Source organism: Rhinoderma darwinii, chromosome 2 (genome assembly GCF_050947455.1).
Source record: "Rhinoderma darwinii isolate aRhiDar2 chromosome 2, aRhiDar2.hap1, whole genome shotgun sequence".
Lineage (NCBI taxonomy): Eukaryota > Metazoa > Chordata > Amphibia > Anura > Rhinodermatidae > Rhinoderma > Rhinoderma darwinii.
Window position 1 is genome coordinate 129,096,953 of NC_134688.1, and position 25,014 is coordinate 129,121,966.

At 39.3% G+C, this 25,014-nt stretch overlaps 1 protein-coding gene across 3 annotated transcripts in view; it reads left to right on the plus strand.

Annotated features, from left to right (window-relative positions):
• The window catches only part of VWA8 (von Willebrand factor A domain containing 8), a 458,876-nt gene that overhangs the window by 370,253 nt on the left and 63,609 nt on the right, over positions 1 to 25,014 (plus strand). For all 3 annotated transcript variants that reach the window (XM_075852289.1, XM_075852288.1, XM_075852287.1), the window contains exon 38: positions 5,465 to 5,669. In XM_075852289.1, coding sequence (XP_075708404.1) covers positions 5,465 to 5,669 — 205 coding nt within the window. The remainder of the gene's footprint in view (positions 1 to 5,464; positions 5,670 to 25,014) is intronic.

Here is a 25,014-nt window from a genome sequence, read left to right on the forward strand (position 1 = left end):
CTTTAATTGATATTATATGATGGTTTGCAATTTGAGAAGATAAGTAAAGATATGCAATAATATAGCATTATATTAGCGTTCCAGGTTCCCGCATTTGTCCTGTTTTTGGCTTACCATTTTTAAAAGTCTATTCTCATAAAGTATAATCAATAAAGAAGACCAGCTCTGCGTCCTGTATTCAGGTCTCGCCCGGATCTCCGTGACGGCACACGGCAGACAATATGGAAGAAGAGAAGGTAGGATCCAGCGAAGTATAATGGATAAAAGGAAATCAATGTTTCCACTTTATTGAAATGAACAATCAAATATTAAAACACGGGAGGGAGAACGCAGTACAAGGTGGTCTCAGATGGCAAAATAAGGAAGCCTACGCGTTTCGAACACAGTCTGTGTTCTTATTCAGCCATTTATTGGATGTTGGTGAGATCATTTATACCAGGGCTGTGGAGTTGGTAAGCCAAACCTCCGACATTTTCCACAGTTTGATACCAGCTCTTTCATAAATGGCTCATGTATAATAATTACTAATACATTTACTGTATTTTATTGGTAACATCAGGCTCTTCATCACATCATGTAAATAATCAGGCTACTTAGATAGAACATAAAATCCATTTATTGGAATACAATTTCTGAACAAAAAACTTTTCTAAACTCCCATGAGTAAATATGCAACACGCAATGCATTTAATACATTAATACAACATGAATAATATATTATTTTTAATTTCAAGTCAGAGCATTTCTACTGACTCAACCGAAAACTGACTTTCTGACTCCACAGCCCTGGTTTACACTCCTGATATATTACATATATTTTAGTTCAAGGGGGCAACAGAAATCTCAAGGAAGAAATGATAACTTACTCTAATAGGCTAACTTAAAGGCTATGTACACTTTTGAAAGTTTTTTTGTTTTTTTTAAATGTTTAGGTAACTCTAAAATATTTTTGAATTGACTTTTATAAAAACTTTTCTTCAGTTTTTCCCGATACAGCTTCTATGTACATCTATAGATACAAGCTGTATCGTTCGCTATTAGCCAAATCCGTCAGTTCAGCAGAACTGATGGCTAGGCAGAGTGTGTCCCGTGTGTCTCTAACACAGGATCACAATAATATCAATCGCATCTAAGTTTATTTAAAGAGGCTCTGTCACCACATTTATAAGTGTCCTATCTCCTACATAAGGAGATGGGCGCTATAATGTAGATGGCAGCAGTGCTTTTTATTTAAAAAAAACTATCTATTTTCACCATGTTATTAGCGATTTTAGCTTTATGCTAATGAGTTTCTCAATGGACAATTGGGCGTGTTTTACTATTGACCAAGTGGGCGTTGTACAGAGGAGTGTATGACGCTGACCAATCAGGGTCATACACTTCTCTCCATTCATTTCCTCAGCGCATAGGGATCCTTTAGATCAGTATGTGCTGTCTTATACTAACACATTAACGATACTGAAGTGTTTAGACAGTGAATAGACATTCCACGGTATGTCTATTCACAATCTCTGCACTTCGTTAATGTTTCTGTGGTAGTTACAGCAGAGCAAGCGTAATCTCGTGAGATTACGCTGTAGATGACAGGTTACAACGAGGTTGTGTTCAGACAGCACCGGTATCTTCGGGTGTTCGAGATAGGGTCCAAGGCGCCGATAAGAGCGGTCAGCCGCCATATCCAATTGATAGCAGCGCTACTACCAACAAAAATTCACGCAGATCGAGTCCCCAGTACGGCTCAGTGCCCAACGAAGGTCTCACGACCGAAACGTTGACGTTGCACGCAAAGCCTCTGGCATTTATCCTGAGATATAAACAAATAAAAAGATTATTTTTTAACACAATCAAGGTGTGCAGATTACAATTCTTGAGGTTACAACGAGATTATTCTTGCTCTGCTGTAGCTACCACGTTAACGAAGTGCCGGGATTGTGAATAGTCATCCCGTGGAATGTCTATTCACTATCTAAACACTTCAGTATCGTTAATGTGTTAGTATAAGACAGCACGTACTGATCTAAAAGGATCCCTATGCACTGAGGAAATGAATGGAGAGCAGTGTATGACGCCGATTGGTCACTGATTGGTCAGCGTCATACACTCCTTTGTACAACGCCCACTTGGTCAATAGTAAAACATGTCCAGTTGTCCATTGATAAACTCATTAGCATAAAGCTAAAATCGCTAATAACATGGTGAAATAGATCGTTTTTTTAAATAAAAAGCACTGCTGTCATCTACATTATAGCACCGATCTCCTTATGTAGGCGATAGGACACTTATAATGTGGTGACAGAGTCTCTTTAAATGTGATCAATGTTATTGTGAGCTGAGATAATGCAAACACAAAAATAGTGCAAACAGTGGGGATAACAAGCGAAATATAATATTTAAAACAATAATATATTGTGGGGGTAATATGTCAAGCCATGTTCAGGTAGAAAGTCAGAAAACCACCTGTAGGAGGGGTCTCATGGGCTTACCAGGTCTCCAAGGCTATAGTAAATTGATCCATAGTATCTGAGTACAGTTAATTTCAGGATATGGTTAATCCTTTGCCTTACAATATAATACTAAAGGGTGGTAGTTCTCCACTGTTTGTTTGTCTACTATGTACACTAGTAACCATGGTTTTATATTGGATCAGGTTTTTACGTTTACACTTGGGACATTATTACTAAGGAGCATGGTAGAGGATTGAAGGGGAAATTGTGTATTGAAAATAGAGGAAATCAGATTTAGGACCTTCTACCACAGCACTACAACTACAGGTTCGCCAAATATTTAGGGTACGGTTCCATGTAAAGGCATCCATATGTGGCCGAAACTACGCTCATGTGGACTCCGTTACATAGGATCATACCCTAAGGGTACGGTCTAACGTAGGGGCGTCCGCAAACCACGGCCGCATGTGGTGGGCAGGGTATTCAGACAGACTGTTATTGGCCGCACGGTTTTGCAGGTACACAGCAGTTTTACCTTCAAAACCGTGGGGCCATTAACAGTCAGACTGTCGGCACCCCCGCCGATCAACAGTTTGAAGAGGCCGTTGTGTTTGCATGACCGCCACATCCTCTTCATTGTTTACATGGCTCTCCTCTCGTTTGAGCGGCCTGGCTCCTTCAAACAGTTGATCGGCGGGGGTGCCGACAGTCAGACCCCCACCGATCTAATATTGTTGGCATATCCTAAGTATCGGCCATCAATTTAAATAACCCGGATAATACCTTTGTTTCCCAGCATGTTCAGCCTTTTTTTTTGCTTTAAATCTTTGAACATTATTAACATTATTAATTATAGCAATGTTTAGCAGATTAGTTCCTATTTCATGTGAGATCTGAACTGCGCTCCAGTGGAAAGCTATCTGCGCTTGGGTGCTGTTAAATTTAGTGATTGATCAATCTTTTCTGAGCGCAGATAAACAAGTCCTGATCTGTTTTCTCGCCCACATAGTAATGATCTCTACCATAGCGTTGAATTATTACCTACGTGATGAATGCCTCACTGTTAGTGTAGCACCAAATTGCTTTTTCCTGGAGTGACCCAAATCTTTGTCTGAACATCATCTTCCCCTGAGTAAGACAAGTACACTTGACAGGCTCTTATAAATGTGCTTTCTCTAGTTTACACCCTGAAGCCATTGGTTTCTTGTCAAGCTTCATCTCTAACCAGGAGACATGTCTTTATGAACAAGAGAAATTGTGTGCACTTGTCCTTATCTCCTATATCATCACTATGATATAAAATATATGATGTTTCATTAAACTAATGAAAATAACAGAACATAATCCATTGCCACATGAGCTGACACTTACTGGACACCCCCTACATTTCGCGGTGTCCGCTTTTCAAAAGCCGATCTACAGTGTCCGGTGCATGCAGCGCTATGTATGGTCTCTATTTTCTGTGGTGTCAGTGGGGGTTCAGCAGCCAACCATGTCAGCAGGCAACCAATCACATTCCAGCTGTCATATTCTAGTGCAGGTTAGAAAAGCAGATTAGTGGCACTGTTGGGCAATAGAGAATTCTGCCCTGTCTGCAGCTGTAGCTTCATTTGTAAGGCTGGGTTCACACGACCACATTAACGTCCGTAATGGACGGACGTATTTCGTCTGGAAGTCCCGGACAGAACTCAGTGCAGGGAGCCGGGCTCCTAGCATCATAGTTATGTACGATGCTAGGAGTCACTGCCTCTCTGCAGGACAACTGTCCCGTACTGTAATCATGTTTTCAGTACGGGACAGTAGTTTCACGGAGAGGCAGGGACTCCTAGCATCGTACATAACTATGATGCTAGGAGCCCGGCTCCCTGCACTGAGTTCGGTCCGGGACTTCCGGCCGAAATACGTCCGTCCATTACGGACGTTAATGTGGTCGTGTGAACCCAGCCTAACTTACAGCAGTTTTCTTACCTATTTGGTATTATATTACGTAAAGCAAACAAATGGGAAAAAAATCTGTGAAATACTAAACTTGCAAAATTATTTAAGACCTTGTTCATACAGTGCAATTTTGGCACATTTTTTAGAATGCGTTTTTTTTTTAAGACCGTGATTGCCTTAAAAAAATCAGTATAAGTAGCTGCTTTTCACGAAGTACAGTAAAAAATATTTGTAGTAGCTGCTTTTGAAACAATAACATTCAAAGAACTTAGGCCTATCTTATTACAGTACAAGATAGCGATGCTGTGATGAGAGGCAAGACTAAAGACGTGTGAAGAGTTTAAAGTCATGGTGTAAAGCATGACAGATGCCATACGTTCAGTGTTAAGATATTATGTTCTGCATGTTGAGATGCAGGATGTATAGAGGCAGCAGAGTGGTCCTATTTAAGAATGGTATAGAGTACAGGCCATGTAGCGTGGGCATGTATAGGACACACTAAACATCCTATTATGGGTTTTTTATTCCATTAAATAACCGTTCTCTAACTTATGTTCAGATATACCCCATATCAAAAAGTTTTTATAAAAATATCCTCCCATTTTATTTACTTTTTTCTGCAGTTATATTTACCAATATAATGGAAATATTATCCTAACATGCAGCATGCTTGTCCAACTATTATGGTATCTGATATTATCAGAACATGTGTCCAAATATTAAATATAAACAGATCATAATATCTTACAACTCAAAGTATAAGGAATGCAGTGTTAATGCTACTTGAAGTGTCTACTACATGTCTTCTACATACTTGCCAACAGTGTCTTGGTTCCTGAACGGGCGCCCAAAGCAGTGAGTTGTTGGATCACAAAGCATTGGTTCACAAATATCGACGTGACCCACAATCCAATGAATGTGCCGATAATGTATTACTGGGACAATGATGTGTTCTTTGGATTTACACAACAAGAAAGTGTAGACTGCTAAGATGTTCTTCATGATAAGGTCTTCTCCATAACGAACATTACATGCTATCTTGTAAATACTATAGATGTTAATGGTAATGATCTGTCTTACAGAGCGTCGTCCGTGTCTCCCTATACATCATGGTTGTCTAAAATAACTGACAGCGATGTTTTGCTGGCAACAATGGGAAGCAGAGGAGTTGTTACCGTGGATATGGGAGGCAGCGTTAGGCTGTGGGAGACTGGACTTGAAAGTATTCAACGTTCCCTGCTTGAGTGGAGAAATATGATTGGACAAGAAGATGGGCGACCAGTGCAGGTAAAATCTTGGTCTTTTAGTCTTTGTTCTTGAGTTGGTAACTGCTATATTCTGCAACACAGCTGGTCTTCAACTTAATATTTGTCCTGGAAAACAATATTTTTAAGTAGGTACAAAAATTCTGTATTGATTAATTTCTTAATATGTCTTTATGGTGGTTAGCGATCAGTTTTTCTGATAAAGAGATAATAATCTCTTGCATACACAAATATTTAAAGGGGTATTCCAGTTGCAAGTTATCACTTATCCACTGGCCCCCACTGATGGTCTGTTTCCCCCAGCCACAAGCCCGTAGCAAGGAGGACTTCAATGGAGCGGTGGTTGGACATTCTCCTTGCTGCTCCATTTAACGTCTATGGCACGGATGGAAACTGCCGAGCACTGGAATTGGATGACCTGTAGATTCAGCTTTAGCAGTAATCACCTCCACCAAACATTTCTTGTAGCTGCAGATAAGATTTGCACAACATTGAGGAGGAATTTTAGACCATTTCTCCCTGCAAATGTGTTTCAGTTCCTCAATATTTCTGGGATGTCTTGTGGGCACAGTCCTCTTCAGGTCATGCCACAGTATCTTGATAGGGTCAAATGGGTTTTCCAGGACCTGAAAAGAACAGCAGGACAGTGTAAAATAAAACCCTAATTGCACCTATTCTTGTCTCTTCAGCTTGAGGTCATGGACTGCTGCCCTTCCATTCTCCTGTAAAATGTTATGATACGCTTTGGAATTCATTGTTCCCTCAATGATCCCAAGGTGTCCAGGCCCTGAGGTAGCAAAGCAGCCCCAAACCTTGATGTTCCCTCCACATTTTACGGTATACCAAAGCTGCAAGGAAGCCACTGTCACTCAGACATGCATATGACCAAACAACATAAGTGACTCATATAAAATATAACTTTTAATTAGATTTCTTAAAATTATATTACAGACCACAAATATCTATGTTTTGTCTTCCTCCACCACGCTGCACAGTTGGGATGAGGTGTTGGCATGCAGTGTTCTTTTTCCTCCAAACATAGCATTGCGCATTTGAGCTAAAAAAGCCTTTTCCAGCCTCATTCATCCCTATAACATGTCTTCTGAGATCTTCTGAAAGTTATTTGCCTCGAGGCATGGTTCACACTTACCAACCTTTCTCGAGAAGAAAAGATTTGTCAGTAACCAGGCTTTGTGTGCCTCTATTTAATGGGCAAAGCACCTGTGAAACCTACACATTCAATATCATCTCCTTAACTGAAAAACCTTTTTCCAATTAGCTCTTGGAGAAATCATTAACACAGAGGTTTGCATACTTTTTCTCCCTGCACTTTGGATGTTTAGTTAATGTGCTTAATTAAATTAGTTAATTGTATTGGTCTATAATTGTGACTTGGATAACAAGCAAACACTAAGCAAAAGTAAAATTCAGGATCCACCAGGCGCCACCAGAATGAGAAAGACTTTAGTGAATACTAAAAGATTATTTAATGAGCGTACCACATTTTTCAAGGTCGATCCGACCTCTTCTTCTGGTGCATACAACTGTTGAACAGAGTAGGTGTATTAATCCAAGGAGCCCAAACCTTTTCAAGCTTGGACAGTTTTTCACTCTTTCTATAAATACCCCTGTCCAGATTTACTAGCCAGTTGATTTTGTTAACAAATTCTTGTTGTGTGTATACAGTGTTGGGCTATTAATTTGCACGGCATGTATAACATTTTAGCTACCGCCATCTTTCCAGACTCCATGGTCGCTAGATCCTCCACATACCCCAACGCACAAACATGTGGAGTCATCTCAACAGTCGCTGGAACTTCAGCTATAATAGTCACAACGTCTCGCCAAATACACTCCAGATTATAGCAGGACCAAAACATGTGCAGCATGCCCGCAGAGGTAGTTTAGAGCTTTACATATATAAGCTTAATTGCGGCATCAATCAGTCTTCGCTAAGGCCTTAAACAGATCCCTATGATGAAAAATACAATGCTGGTGCTCCAAATAAAATGTTTTCATGCACAACTCATCGTCCCTCTGTAGGAATGAGCAATAAATAACAGCAGAGGACCGGTTCGGGTGCCATTGCTGTCTAAGGGAATTAGAAAGGCAAGATTCCAGTGGACAAAAGAGCTCAAAAATTGGATCACTGAGCAGTATAGATTTCTATTGCACCATGCTGATGGGAGGGCCAGAGTTTGCCGCAAGCAGCATGAATCTATGAACCGTATCAGTCAGGTGTCAACTGTTCAGGCTGGTGTAGATGGAGTAATGAAGTGGGGAATGTTTTCTTGGCACACCCTGGGTGAGGCCGACCCTTCATGGCAGCTGTTTACCCTATGGCTGAAGAACACTTTAGCTGCAGCTGCGAGAAGCTATCCCGTTCACATGGGCCAATGTTCCTTCAGAACAATTTCAACACGTAGTGGAATCTATGCCAATATAAATTGCTGCGGTTCTGAAAGCCGAAGGAGGCCCAATGATCTACTAGATGGGTGTCTCTAATAAAGTGGCCATTTAGTGTATATACTGATTAGGCAAAAAAAAGAATTATAGAAAACCCCTTTAACTAGTATTAGTGGTATATCTCCATGCTTATACCTTGTAGTATTGATATGCCAACTTATTGTATTCAATTCAGAATCAATTTTAAATAGGCACTGTGGTTTCAACAAACTTTACAGAAATCCGTAGTATAAGTGAATATAACAAACGTTGTAATATATCTTGTACAGAAAACAGCCTCTTTCTCCACTTATCAGTCTTCTGTCTCCCCCCCCCCCCCCCTCCTAAACCCACTCTGAATTTACTGCTACATCTGTCTTGAGCGAAGACAATTCTCTGCTCACTCTAGGATCAGGTTACATGCTGCCTATGCAAGTCTATTCAGCGCTGCAGCTTCTACTAAGTGTTATATCTGACCCCAGTGCTGAATTCACAGCTACACTTCTCATTTCTGCTGTGGGATGTCCTCCATGATGCTGCTGCTTTTGAGGGTGTGTTAAAAAAGATTAGGGAGCACGATTTTCTATTCTCTATGTGTACAATGTATGAGAGACACAATAGCAGATAGGCTAGTTTAGAGAAAACTGAGAATTAGGAAGAGGGAAAACTGCTAAAAAAAAATTCAGAATATAAGTCAGAAATAGTGTTAATCCTGATGTTCACACAAATCACAGTTTATTCTGAGGAGTCACTTGAAACAACATGTACGCTTTAAAGGGTAACTAAATGTTCAACAAACTTCTTACATGTCATAGTGACATGTTAGAAGCTTTAATTGGTGGGGGTCCAAGCACTGAGACTCCCACCAATCGCTAAAACGAAGCGGCAGAAGCGCTGAGCCACTTAGTTTCCGTTTGGCTTTTTCCAGAAATCGGTGTAGCGGTGTACGGGCTCAATAGAAAGTCTATGAGCCCGTACTCCAATACATCAGCTTTCCGGAAAAAGCCGAACAGAAACAAAGCGACTCAGCACTCACACGAGCGCTTCTGCTGCTTCATTTTAGCGATTGGTGGGGGTCTCAGTGCTTGGACGTTTAGTTACCCTTTAAACTAATATTATTTGTTAAAATCATCATAAATCACAACTTCTCTCTATTTATGTATTCAGTGAAAGTCATCCTTAATCAGGGTGTTCCTCCGTCACATGCAGGCCCGGACTTGCCTTGTAGGCAAACTAGAAATATATAAATAAATTGTAGTAATCTTATTTCTTTTTTTCCCTGCTTTGGTTATTCATTTTACTGAACAACCTATAAAAGTAATGGAGGTGGAAGTGTTGGGTAATGAAGCAGAAGGATCTTGTAGTCACAACTGTTACTTTATGATGTATTCACGCACAGTGCCAAGAGCAGCTCCCACAGTAAATGGTGCTCTGATCATGAGTTATTGTGACTAGTTTATTACCTGTCATAGACTTCATGTTTTTTTTTATTCACGCTAAACAAAACAAATCTATACATTTCTTATGTTTTTGTTTGTTTTACGTAAAAGCCTAAATTGAAATACCCGCAGGAAAAGTGGTTAAAGTGTACTTAAATTAAAAAATGGTTATGATATTTGTTGAAATCGAGGTCCATTTTGACACACTTTCATATGCCATAATGTTTGCTATCTTTAATAGCCACATAGAACAATATTGAACTGTCTTCTTTAATTTAAAACAGTCTTTTTCAGATACAGTGAGGAGCAATATGTTTCATACTGTGGTATGTTCTGATTTATTGTGCTGCAAGGTATTACAATGAATGAAGCCATGAAATTACTAATAGCAATAGCACCATCTAGTGGCTCATATTTGAGTCTCGCTGTATATTAGACAGAGCGCAGAGACTGCTTGATACTCAGAGAGGAGATTGAGATGGCCTAATATACAGACAGAAGAGAGATTGTCTAATATACAATGTTTCTCTCCTGTCTGTAAATTGGACATAGAGCAGAGATATATTTTCTAATATAAATTGTATAATACTTTGCCTGCTTAGTAATAGAAGCAATTGATGTGCATGCAATTACCATATGGCCCCATTCTTTTACTAAAGGTAATTGCAAACGCAGCATATATTAAGGAAAAGCTATGCATGCAATTCCCTTATGTAAAAGAATTGTCTCTTAGTATTTTTTGTTTGTTTAGCAAAAACCAAATAAATTGAGATTAAAATGGCGAATGTTCCTTAACCGTTTAATGCAGAATGACATACATGTTCATCTTCTGCAGGGGCTAATTGGCGTAAAAAATTCATTCTGATTTTTGCGGGCACAGCTACTGACTACTGGGCACCCTCTGCAATGGCTGGGATCGGAGAAAACTCAGATCCCGGCCGTTTAAACACTTAAATGCCGCAATGGCAGCTTAGGGCCAAACAAAGTCCCCCAGGCCTGCCATGGCTGTATGCCTATTAGGCTTACACACTAATTGGCCACTTTATACGAGACAAATATCTAGTATCCCGTTGGACCTTTGGCCTTCAGATCCGCAGCAATTCGTCGTAGCATAGATTCTACTAGGTGCTGAAATTGTTCCTGCTCTGCCATAGTGCACAGTAGTATCTTCGTCCTGAGGACTCAGATACTATTGAATGTGGCGTCGCTACCACTGTAGCAGCCATAGCGGCTGCTAGTGGCGCCACCGGACATGGGGGGGCCATCCCTGCGGGCGGCACGGGCCCCGTCATGCCATGGGCCCTGTAGCAGCCGCTATGGCTGCTACAGTGGTAGTTATACCACTGAGCAGGGAAGGAGTGCCCAGGCCGAAAGGTAGCTGCAGAGTCGCTGGGCCTGGGTGCTTTAGACACACAAGCAGGGGAAGGGAGCCAGCGCAATGCCCCCTTACACCTGCTAGCTAGCTACCTAACTAGGCATGGTAAACGTGGTTGAGACGATCCCCCATCGTCCTCCCCGCATTCTTTGTTTATCTCTCTCCAGTTTTATCCACCTATTCATCCCCGTTCCAATTCCCCTCCCCCTTACAGATAATTGCCCCAAAAATATTGGTACATATAGAGAAAACAGTGCCTATAGAACAAGCACCGTTTTAAAGCCTCGATTAGGGCTCAGTAGCTACGTGCTGTCTACAGGTGTCTATAAAGGCTCCAGGGTTACTGTGCATGCCCTGTAGCCGTCCATAAATATGAGTACAGCTGGAGAGAGGTGACTGGGCGCTAATCCGTATTCGTCAGAAGGTGAGATCTTGAGACCTCAGCCATTTACATTAGAGGAAAAGGAAAACCGTGTGCAAGCGCGTCCACCACTGCAGGACCGCAACAGTGTCCGCAACACTAGGCAACGAGTGGAAAGACAAAAGAGACTGACTCAGCCATGTCTCTAGAGGAATATCTGGTGAACACTACAGAATTGAAAAATGAATTTATTTACTGAAGTGGCTGACTTTAGGTTACCTTATGTGATTATGTATAAGGGAATGCCACTTTAAGGCCAAAATATGGATTTTATTTTTAGACGATATTGCCCTTTACTTAAATGCTGTAGTAATGATGTATCAAAAGGGTTTTCTGCACAATAGACCATTATGGCTTATCGCTAAAGCTAGCTAGACATATTAGATAGGATTGTTTGACAATCCAACAAGATCGGGCATGTTGGATCCAAGTGTGCATGTTTTTGGGGGATTCCGGAAAGATTGCGGTCAGACAAATGTGCAGTTTTCTAACAGCCATCTCGTGTATAGACAATTTATGATATATCCTAAGGCTAAGTTCACGCTTGCGTTGTATAATCCATTACTCTGATCTGTTTTTAGATCAGAATAAGGATAAAAACGGATCCGTTAAAAACCCCATTGAAATCAAGATAACGGATGCAAATGGATTAGAATCCGTTTGTATCCGTTTTACATTGACACCAATGATAAAAATAACCCATCCGTTAGACATCCCTTTTTTGAATGGAGTAAAAGTCCTGCACTCTTCACTTTTATCTCTATCAAAAAAACGGATGACTAAGGGCCTGTTCACATCAGCGTTGCCCTTCAATTGAGGTGTTCCGTTGGAGGTTTCCATCGGGTTAACCCCTCAACAGAAAGGCAAACAACGGTGACAAACGGAAACCATTAGCTAGGGTTCCATCACCATTGAGTTCAATGGTGAGGGAAACGGAAGCTAAGGTTTTAGTTTGCCTTTCAGTTGAGGGGTTAACCCGGCGGAAACCTCAGATGGAACACCTCAATTGAAGGGCAACGCTTATGTGAACACAGCCTAACATAACGGATGCAATTAAAAATCCTATTGATTTCAATGGGATTTTTAACTGATCCGTTTTTTTAACCATTATTCCGATCTAAAAACGGATCAGAGTAACAGATTATACAACGCAAGTGTGAACTTAGCCTTAATGTCTCTTCGGTGAGGATCCAACCACTGCTTCTCCCAATGATCCTTAAAATGAAGGGGCAGAGCTCCCCTTAGCGTTGTCTTTTGGTATTGCAACACAGAACCATGCAAGTCAATCATACTTCGTTGCAGTTCTTACAATGTGTGGCGATGTAAGAAAAAGATTCGATCTCACCCCATTATAGGAGCTCAGCTACGGTGTTAAGGGCGTATTTACGGGGCTGGGAGTGCGCCACACGGCAAAACCGCATAACATTTTACCATTGTGTAAAGTGCACGGCCATAAACCCTATTGCAAAGCTGTTGTAAAATCACGTTTCATTTAGCCCCGCACTTTTTTGAGTGTGCGCCACACTACAGGCTTGCGTAAATATACACTTAGGGATGTTTTCCAACAAGCTTGACAACAATCTTTTTTTAAGAATAGAAAATTGATTTTGTCTCCGCTGCGATCATCACTGTGTAGTAAGTAGAATGTACTCCGCTTTACTGAACAACGTTCCAATCTGTACCTGTCCGTATATAAAAGAAAATGTTAATTCCAAAAGATAGTTCATATTTAAGAATGATTTCACTCTAGAAGAAAACAGATATGAAGAAGTGGTCTGGTCAGTGAATAGTTAATTGCTGTTGGTGAAGTCTTTATATATTGGAAAAGAGTCTCCATGGTATTGTAAATGTGAATAGAGGCCCAACCAGGGTCACACACCAATAAATAGCAGAGCAAAAGTGCACTGTGCATCTCCGCATGAATGATTAACCAGCTCACTATGGTAGAGGGCACAGCTGGGCACCTTTATCCTGCAGAATCCATCGTCTAACTAATAAAGTGCCTACATAGTGATGCTACTATACTGTATAGTCCTATAATAGGACTGCAGAAAAGATCAGTCCTGGTGTCATTCCTTATACTTATTAAGTAATGATGAATACCAGCAAAGTCGTGCCCTAGCCCAGGAATTCTTTACTTTATCGCCTCATATGTCCATGAACTATTGTGCACCACTTGTCCATACTGTTCCGCTAGTGAACGTAGCCTAAAAGTTTTCCTGCATAAAAAAATATTGGTTTTCTTCACAATATATATTGTATTTTCCTTGTCATTTTATCTGCCAGAGACATAAGATGATAAGATATCTGGTGTAGAAAATAATAAAAATTTTTGTTATACATCTGAAATAGGAATTGTCTGAATTCGTTTATCAATGGCACTACCCAGAAAATGTGGTCAGGGAGGCTGCTGCCTATAACAGCATCGTACCACATGGCGGCAGCATTGAGCTGTAACTGAAGATATTCGCGCACTGTTATTTCATTTATTAGAAAACTTTTTATTTTACTTTTCTGGATTTTTGTGAAGGATCTTTAGTGGCTGACTAGACTTTGTATTGGTTACCAAGTAACTGATCGATACAAGTTCAATTACATATATATCCCCTGCTGGATCAAAAAGTAGGATTTACTAATAACAGGGTAAGCCCCTCTTAAAATTAAACTTTTATTAAATTATAAATAAAATGTGGGGAAAAAAACACCCTGATGTTGGTGTTCTGTTGAATACTGTTTGGTAAATCAGGACGTACCGAAGAAAATAAAAAATAAGTATTGCAATACTTGATACTTTGAGACTAGTCTCTGACTAGACTTTGTAACTCAGAAAATAATGGAAGACATGTCAGCATCCTAACAAATATTAACTCATTAAAAAGCTGTAGTACTTCAGTACAATGATAAAAGGAAACATTATTTTAACCCCTTAGTGACCAGCCTATTTTAGACCTTAATGACCAAGCCATTTTTTATATTTTTCAATCGTTTCATTCATAGAGCTATAACTTTTTTATTTTTGCGTCGACATAGCCGAATAAGGTCTTGTTTTTTGCGGGACAAGTTGTGATTTTTGTTAGCACCATTTTGGGGTACATAGAATTTATTGATTAACTTTTATTAACTTTATTCAGGGGGGGGAGATAGAAAAAAAAAAAGGTTGCCACACTTTTTTGCGTCCTAAATTTACGCCGTTTACCGTGTGGTATAAATAATGCAATAACTTTATTCAGCAGGTTTTTCCGATTGCAGCGATACCCAATTTATATAGATTTTGTCTGTTTTACTACTTTTACACAGTGAAAACACTTATTTTCAAAATTATTTGTTTTTGCGTCTCCATATTTGAAGAGCCATACCTTTTTTATTTTTTTACCGATGCAGTTGTATGAGGCTTTTTTTTTGCCGGACAATTTGTCGTTTATATCGCTACCATTTTGGAGTAGATGCGACTTTATGATCACTTTTTATCACATTTTTTTTTAAGGCTGGATTCAAAGAAAACAGCAATTTTTGCATGTTTTTTTATAAAAAAAATTACGGTGTTCACCGTGCGGGTTAAATGATGTAATAAGTTTATAGTTGGGGGTCGTTACGGACGAGGCGATACCAAATATGTGTAACTATTTTGCTTTATTTTGTTTTTTAATAATAACGTTTGTAAGGGGAAAAAGTGTGTGTTTCATTTTTTTTCCACTTTTTATTAAACTTTTTTTTACCAGTCCCACTAGGGGACTTCACTATATGCGATTATCCGATCGCATTTATAATACATTGCAATACTTCTGTATTGCAGTGTATTATGCCTGTCTGTGTAAAACCTGCCAGAGGCATGATCTAGCAGGCATTTACTACAGGCAGACTTGGGGGCCTTTATTAGGACCCCGGTTGCCATCGGAGACGCAGACATTCGGCGAGCTTATCGCCGAGTGTCAGTGGGATGAGAGGGAGCTCCCTCTCTCCATAACAACTCAGATGCGGCGCTCGCTATTGAGGTGAGCTCTATACTAATATCGATCTCACCCGTTCGAGCAGGGATGCCCCCAGCCCACAGCTACGTCTGAGCGCCGTAAAAAGTTGCATCGGTATAAAGCCCGTTAGTGGCCGCCATAAAAACACTATGGGGCGGTCACTAACGGGTTAAGGACACAGCTTGTTTTCAGCTAATAGACCAGGCCATTTTTTTCAAATCCGACGTGTCACTTTATGTGATAATAACTTTAAAATGCTTTTATTTTTTTCAAGCGATTCTTTAAGTCAGCGGTAAAATTTGGTCGATACATTCTGTGCTTATTTGTGAAAGATACCAAAATGTAGAGAAAATTTTAAAAAATTAGCATTTTTCTAAATTTAAACGTATCTACATGTAAAACAAGTAGTAATACCACACAAAATAGTGACTAGTTAACATTTCCCACATGTCTACTTTGTTTGCATCGTTTTTGAACATCCTTTTATTTTTCTAGGACGTTACAAGGCTTAGAAGTTAAGCAGCGATTTCTCACATTTTCAAGTAAATTTCATAAGGCTACTTTTTCATGGATCGGTTCAGTTCTGAAGTGGCTTTGAGGGCCTTATATATTAGAAACCTCCTATAAAACACCCCATTTTAAAAACTGCACCCCTCAAAGTATTCGGAACAGCATTTAGAAAGTTTCTTAACCCTTTTGGAGGTGAAAATTTCTTAACCCGAAGTGGAGGTGAAATATACAAATTTATTTTTTTTTGCAGAAAATCTGTTTTAATTAATTTTTTCTGTAACACAGAAGGTTTTAACCCCTTAATGACCAAGCTAGTTTGGACCTTAATGACCAAGCCAGATTTGTGAAATCTGGTATGTCTGACTTTATCAGAGAATAACTCTGTGAAAGTTTTGAATATCCAAGTAATTCTGACATTGTTTTTTCGTCACATGTTGTACTTTATTTTAGTGGTAAAAGTAGACTCATACAATTTGTGGAAATTAATTAAAAAAAAATTGAAAAATGGAAGAAATGTTGTCAAAATTAACATTTTTCCCTATTTTTAACGGCAATATGTCACATATGTACACACATACTGTACAATTTTTTAAATTAAATATATATTTCCATCTCTTTACTCTATTTTGGCAGCACTTTTTAAAAAATAAAATACATTTTCAGCAATTTAAAACACTTACAAATTGAATAATAATTTTATAAATTTTGAAGTACATTTTGTTTTCCTGCACCAAGCCAGGTTTTCAGAGGCTCATAGGTGTCAGAATGATGGAAACCCCCACAAATGACCCCATTTAGAAAATTAGACCCCTTAAGGTATATATCTAGGGGTATAGTAAGTATTTTGACCCCACAGTTTTTTGCTAAATTTAATACATAGCAGGTGAAAAAAATAATAATTTCACTTTTTTCATAAAAGTATCAGTTTGAAGACCGATTTCTTTGTAAAGCGACCATGAGAATGAAGAAACACACCACAAAATCTGTTTCTCCTGTTTTCAAAAATACCCACATTGTGGCCCTAATGCGTTGCATGGACACACGTCAGGGCCCAAAAGGAAGGGAGCTTCCGGAGGCTTTTAGGACTCATATTTTGCTTGAAAATGTTTTAGGCCCCACTGTACATTTGGAGAGGCTTTGAGCTGCCAGAACGATAGAAACTACCCATAAACGGCCCCATTTAGAAAACTACACCTCTCAAGGAATATATCTAGGGGTATAGTTAGCATTTTGACCACACAGGTTTTTTGCTAAATATATTGGAATTAGTCTGTAAAAATAAAAATCTACTTTTTTTCTGAAACATAGAAATTTTTTATATTTAGAAGGAATAACGAAGAAAATGCACCTCAACATTTGTAAAGCAATGTTTCCCGATTACGACAATACCCCATATGTGGTAATAAACTGCTGTTTGGACCCACAGCAGGGCTCAGAAGGGAAGGAGCGCCATTTGGATTTTGGATTTCTGATTTTGCTGGAATGGTTTTTGGTGCAATGTCGCATTTGCAATGCACTGGAGAGACCAAAACAGTGGATACCCACCAAAAGTGACTCCATTTTGGAAAAACCTTCAAGGAATTTTTCTAGAGGTATATTGAGCATTTAGACCCCACGGGTCTTTTGCAGAGTTTATTAGAATTAGGGCGCGAAAATTAATATCAAAATTTTTTCCACTAAAATGTTGCATTTTCTCATTTTCACAAGGGATAAAGGAGGAAAAAAACACAAACATTTTTTATAAAGCAATTTCTCCCGAGTACGGAAATACCCCATATGTGGTCATACTTTTTTTCATTAGACATGAATTAACCTTTTCAGCACTGATCTATTTTTTGCTTTCTTATTTTAGATTTTCACTCCCCGCCTTCCAAGAGCCATAACTTTTTTCTTTTTCCATCAATAGAGTGATGTGAGGGCTTATCTCTTGCGGGAGGAGCTGTAGTTTTTATTGGTACCATTTTTTGGTACATAAAAGTGAATAAAAAGTTGTATTACATTTTTTTTTTAGAGCTAAGGTGACAAAAAAAATATAGCGATTTTGGCGGTTTCAATTATTACATTTTTTTAAGGTGTTCACCGTGCGAATGAAATAATGGTATATTGTAATAGTTCGGACTTTTACAGACCTAGCGATACCAATTTTGTTAATTTTTTTTTACCTTACTTGAGAAGAAAAATGAAAAAAGTTTTTTTTTTTTTAATTAAAAAAAATAAAAAATTCTCACTACTAATAACTTTAATTCTTCTACACATTTTATTAATCCCCTTAGGGGACTTGATCCAGCGATCATTGGATCGCTGGTACAATACACTGCAATACTAATGTATTGCAGTATATTGTTATTCTTACAGGCTTCTGTAACAGAGCGATTGCTGTACCTGTCCGTTAGTCCCGGGTGTAATACACAGCTGACACCCACAGCGTATGGAGCGGGCTCAGCACGTAAGCCGGCTCCATACATCAACCCCCGCACCATGACGGGCAATTAAGTCATAGAGCACAAAGGGGTTAGTGCACAGCGGATGGTTCAAAGTGAAAATTGCAATTTTCCACTGATATGCCATTTTAGTGCATAATATGTTGTGCCCAGTTTGTGCCACAGAAGACAAATACCTCATAAACCGTTAAGCGGGTTCTGCCGGGTATGGCGATGCCATATATGTGGGTGCAAACTGTTGCTTGGGCACGCTGCAGGGCTCAGAAGGGAGGGAGCACCATTTTGCTTTTGGAGCGGCGCAGATTTTGCTTGGTAGTAGTTTTGTTTGTTGTTTTACTGGTATTTCAGTTTATACTGTGGGGGCATGTCTAAGCTGTGTAGAGTACATCAGGGCATAATAAGAGGGTATAATAATGGGGTAAATAAATAATATTTCATAGATATATGGCCGGTGTCGCACTGATAAATGGCGCCCGATCTTATCCGCTTTTGGAACACTGCACATTTTGCATCGCCATATTCTGAAAGCCAGAACTTTTTTATTTTTTCACCACCGGAGCCATGTGAGGGCTTATTTGTTGCGGGACAATCTGTAGTTTTCATTGGTACCATTTTGGGTACATGCAATTTTTTTGATCACTTTTTATTAAATTTTTTTGCAATCCTGACCAAAAACCAGGAATTCTGACACAGTTTTTTTAGTTTTTTTTTTGCGGCGTTCACCGTACGCTATAAATGACATTTTTACTTTATTCTGCGAGTTGGTACGATTACAGCGATACCATATGTATATAGTTGTTTTTTTTTGCGTTTGCACAATAAAATCACTTATTTATAAAAAAAAAAAATTTCTGTGTCACCATGTTCTGAGAGCCATCATTTTTTATTTTTTAGTCAAAAAAGCTGTGTAAGGGCTTGTTTTTTGCGGGACGGATTGAAGTTTTTATTGGTACTATTTTTGGGTACATGCGAGTTTTTGATCACTTTTTATTCTTTATTTTGGGAGGGGTGGTAATCAAAAAAATTGCGATTCTGTCGTAGTTTTTTACAGATTTTTTTTGGTGTGTTCATCATGCGGGAAAAATAACATTATGGTTTTATAGTTGGAGTAGTTATGAATGCGGTGATACCAAATATGTGTACTTTTTTAACGTGTTCATTTTTTTCCTATAATAAAAGTCTTCTTATAGGGAAAAAAAGCATTTTGTGTTTATATAACTTATAACTCCTTTTTACACTTTTTTTTAAAAAACATTTATTACTTATTTTTACTTTTTTTACTTGTCCCACTACTCCGAGGCTTCTGTACATGGCAACCCGTAGGCCATTGTCTAGCCTCCGATTGCCAAAAAAGCATCGACAGCCCCCACAGTCACTTCAAACCACTTAAATGCGGCGACGGCAATCCGTCGCCGCATTTAAGGGGTTAATTGCTGACTGGCAAGACTGGCAAGACTGATGTGTTTACACAGAGTGACAGTTTGAAATACTGACGAAAATGAACGTCATGATGCGCGATCTAGCAGCCGACCATGACGTTCATTTTCGTCATAGGTCGGGAAAGGGTTAACTGAGAAACGGAACTTCATATTTATTGCCCAGATTCTGCAGTTTTTAGAAATATCCCACATGTGGCGCTAGTGTGCTAATGGACTGAAACACAGGCCTCAGAAGCACCTAGTGAATTTTGGGGCCTCTATTTTATTAGAATATATTTTAGGCACCATGTCAGGTTTGAAGAGGTTTTGTGGCCTAAAAAACAGTGGAAACCCCCCCAAAAAGACACCATTTGGCAAAATACACCCCTCAAGGAATTTATAAAGTGAGCATTTTAACCCCACAGGTCTTTTGCTGAACTTAGTGGAATTAGGAATTTTTTCCAATAAAATTTAGAAATCTTCATTATTTACATGGAATAAAGAATAAAAAGCACCCCAACATTTGAAAAGACATTTCTCCCAATTACGGCAATACCCCATATGTGGTAAGAAACTAGTTTTTGGACCCACTGCAGGGCTTAGAATGGAAGAAGCACCATTTGGCTTTTGGAGCTCAAGTTTTGCTGGAATGGTTTTCGGGTGCCATGTCGCATTTGCAAAGCCCCTGCGGGATCAAATCAGTGGAAACCCCCCAAAAGTGACCCTATTTGGTAAACTACACCCCTGAAGGAATTTATCGAGGGGTCTAGTGAGCATTTTGACCTCACAGGTTTTTTGCTGAATTTAGTGGAATTAGGCAGTGAAAATGAAAATCTACAGTTTTTCTAATAAAATGTCGTTTTAGCTCAGATTTTTCCATTTTCACAATAGATAAAGGAGGAAAAAGCACCCCAACATTTGTTACATGAACTCTTTTGAGTACAGCAATACCCCATATGTTGTGATAAACTACTATTTGGACCCACGGCAGGGCCTAGTAAGGAAGGAGTGCCATTTGTCTTTTGGAGCTCAAATTTTTCCTGGAATGGTTTGCGGCGACATGTCAAATATGCAAAGCCCCTGCGGGAGAAAATCAGTAGAAACCATCCAAAAGTGACCCCATTTGGGAAACTATAAAACAAACCACCAAGTAGTGACCCCAATTTTGTAAACCACACCCCTTAAGGCGTTTCTTCATTAGAAATTAACCCCTTACCGACGACCGCCCTATATTTACGGCGCTGTCGGGAAGGTGTTCCCGCAAACCGCAGTACAGTTGTGTCGCGGTGATGGTGCGGGCTCAGAAGCAGGTGCAGTATTATACAGCTGCCACCCTCTGCAACTGCCAGGACCGCAGCTATTCTCGGATCCGGCCGATTAACCCCTCAGATTCTGCGCTCAATAGAGAGCAGCATCTGATGGGTTTTAACCCGACCGGCCACCCAGCGACGCAATCGCTGGGTTGCTGTGGCAATCGGAGGCCAAATAATGGCTTCCGTGTCTGCCTTGTACGGAAGCCGGCGGGTCCTCATAGACTTGCTGTCAGTGAATAACTGACAGCGCTAATACACTGCACTACATATGTAGTGCAGTGTATTAGAGTAGCGATCGGGGTATCGGGCCCTCAAGTCCACTTGTGGGACAAGTCAAAATAGTTTAAAAAAAAAGTTAATCAATATGTCGTAAAACAATAAAAACACAAGTTTCAAGTACAAAAAAGCCCAACTTCCTTTTTTCCCATAATAAGTATTTTATTATGGGAAAAACCGTAAAACATAAAAAAAAACTATACATAATTGGTATCGCCGCATCCGTAACAACCCAAACTATAAAACTATTATGTAATTTATCTCGCACGGTGAACGCCGTAAAAAAATAAAAATGAAATACAACGCCAGAATCTTTGTTTTTAGGTCACATCTCCTTCCAAAAAAATGCTATAAAAAGTGATCAAAAAGTCACATTTACTCCAAAATAGTACCAATAAAAACGATAATCCGACCCGCAAAAAATAATCCCTGACACCGCTTTGTCCACGCAAAAATAAAAAAGTTATGGGTCTTAGAATATGGCGACACAGAAAACAAATGATTTTATAAAAGAAGTGATTTTATTGTGCAAAAGCTGCAATACATAAAAAAAACTATATAAATTTGATATCGCCGTAAAAATGTAAAATGTAATTGTATAATTGTATAAATGTAATTTATGGCACAATCTGAATGCTGAAAAAAACAAAACAATAAAACACTATTCCAGAATTGCTTGTTTTTGGTAATTTCCTATACCAAAAAATGAAATAGAAAGTGATCAAAAAGTCGTATGTGTTCCAAAATGGTACCAATAATATCTACAGCCCGTCTCGCAAAAAACTAGCCCGCACACTGCTCCATCAACCGTACAATAAAAAAGTTATGGCACTAGAAATGCGGTGATGAAAAAACATCTCAATGCGCAGGCCGGAAGGGAATATTCCTTCAGTTTCAGGGCCATAGTATTTAGAAACTAGCAAGGCAAGGGACATGGCACATCCGCTGGAAGCGAGGGCGCCCGTATTATATCAGCGCAAAACTTTCCCAGCAAAATTTCCCAAACTACAAATGAGAAAAAGTCCCCAAAAGGTGCAGAGCGTTACAAAAGGGGGATAAGAAAGAAAACCGTTTATCAGTGTGACACCGGCCTGCGCATAACAGATTGCTTCACAGCGTATCACACATCTATGGATAATTGTAATATATACCCCATTATTATACCCTCTTATTATGCCCTGATGTACTCCGCACAGATTACATATACCCTGATGTACTCCGCACAGATTACATATGAAACCACATTATAAACTGAAATACCAGTAAAACTCAATCTAAACTACCAAGCAAAATCCATGCTCAAAATGGCGGTCTTTCCCTTCGTATCCCTACAGTGTGCCCAAACAGCAATTTATGGCCACATGTAAGGCATTGCCATACCCGGGAGAACCCGCTTAACAATTTATGGGGTAAGATTCTCCAGTGACACAAGCTGGGCACGACATATTGTGCGTTGAATAGGATTATCAGTGGAAAAATTGCAATTTTCACTTTGCACCATCCACTGCGTATTCATTTCTGAAAAACACATGTGGAGTCTAAATTCTCACTACACCCCTTGATAAATGCCTTTAGGGGTGTAGTTTCTAAAACTGGATCACTTTTGTTTGGTACATCAGGGGTTTTGCAAATGCAACATGGCGTCCGCAAACCATTCCAACAAAATCTACGCTCCAAAAGTTAAATACTGCTCCTTTTCTTCTGAATGCTCCCATATATGTAAACAGCCGTTTATAACCACATATGGGGTGTTACTGTACTCGGGAGAAATTGTTTTTCAAATGTTGGGGTGCTTTTTCTTCTTTATTCCTTGTGAAAATGAAAAATATTGATCTAAAACTACATCTTATTGGAAAAAAAATAAAATTTTTCATTTTCACTGCTTAATTCTAATTAATTCAGCAAAAAACCTTTGGGATCAAAATGCTCACTATACCCCTAGATGATTCCTCAGGGGGTGCAGTTTCCCAAATGGAGTCACTTTTGGGGTGTTTCCACTGTACTAGTACTACAGGGGCTCAGCAAATGTGACATGGCGCCCAGAAACCATTCCAAAATCCAAATGGTGCTCCTTCCGTTCTGAGCCCTACCGTGTGTCCAAACAGCAGTTTATGACCACATATCGGGTATTGTTTTACTCGGGAGAAATTGCGTTACAAATGTTGCGGTGCTTTTTCTCCTTTAGTACTTGTGGAAATGAAAAAAAAATTGCTAAACCTACATTTTCTTTGAAAAAAATGCAGATTTTCATTTTCACAGCCTACTTCCAAAAATTTCTGTAAAACACCTGTGGGGTCAAAATGCGCACTATACCCCTAGATAATTTAATCAAGGGGTGTAGTTTCCAAAATGGGGTCACTTGTTCGGGGTTTCCACTGTCTTGTCCCCTCAGGGGCTTTGCAAATGCGACATGGCCTCCGCAAACCATTCCTTGCTAAATTTGAGCTCCAAGAGCCAAATGGCGCTTTTTCCCTTCTCAGCCCCGTGTGTCCAAACAGCCGTTTATGACCACATGTGGGGTATTGTTTTACTCGGGAGAAATTGCTCTACAAATGTTGTTGTGCTTTTTCTCCTTTAGTCCTTTTGGACATGAAAAAAAATTAGCTAGACCTACATTTTATTTGAAAAAAATTTAGATTTTCATGGCCTACTTCCAAAAATTTCTGCAAAAAACTGTCATGTCAAAATGCTTGCTATACCCCTAAATAAATTCCTCGAGGGGTGTGGTTTCCCAAATGGGGTCACTTTTGGGGGGTTTCCCCTGTTTTGGTACCACAAGACCTCTTCAAAGCTGACATGGTGACTAAAATATATTCGAATAGAAAGGAGGCGCCAAAATCCTCTAGGTACTCCTTTGCTTCTGAGGCCTGTGTTTCAGTCCATTAGCACACTAGAGCCACATGTATAATATTTCCTAAAACTGCAGAACCTGGGCAATAAATATTGAGTTGCGTTTCTCTGATAAAACCTTCTGTGTTACAAAAAAATGGATTTCTGCAAAAAAAAATTAATTTTGTAAACTTCACCTACTTTGTTTTAATTCCTGCGAAATGCCTAAAGGGTTAAGAAACTTTTTAAATGCTGTTTTGAATACTTTGAGGGGTTCAGTTTTTAAAATGGGGTGACTTATTGGGGGTTTCTAATATATAAAGCCCAAAAAGCCTCTTCACAACTTATCTGGAACTTTGCCACTGGATCCGGAACAGTTGGGAGGCATGATGCTGAGTAGATTTACGACAGTAGTGAAACCTTTTCAAAATATTAAATATTTAAGAAGTCCACCCTTATTTAGTGACAGATTTTTCCAACTCTCTTATAGCCTATGTACAAGTCCTTCTCAATGAATTAGAATATCATCAAAAAGTACATTTATTTCAGTAATTCAATTAAAAAAGTGAAGCTCATATAGTATACATATTCATTACACACAGAGTGATCTATTTCCAGCATTTTTTTCTTTTAATGTTGATAATTATGGTAACCGTTAATGAAAACCTAAAATTGAGTGTCTCAGAAAATTAGAATATTATATAAGTTCAATTTCAAAAATGATTTTTAATACCGAAATGTTGTCCTACTGAAAAGTATGTCCAGTATATGCCCTCAGTACTTGGTCGGGGCTCCTTTTGCATGAATTACTGCATCAACGCGGCGTGGCATGGAGGCGATCAGCCTGTGGCACTGCTGAGGTGTTATGGAAGCCCAGCTTTGATAGCGGCCTTCAGCTCGTCTGCATTGTTGGGTCTGGTGTCTCATCTTCC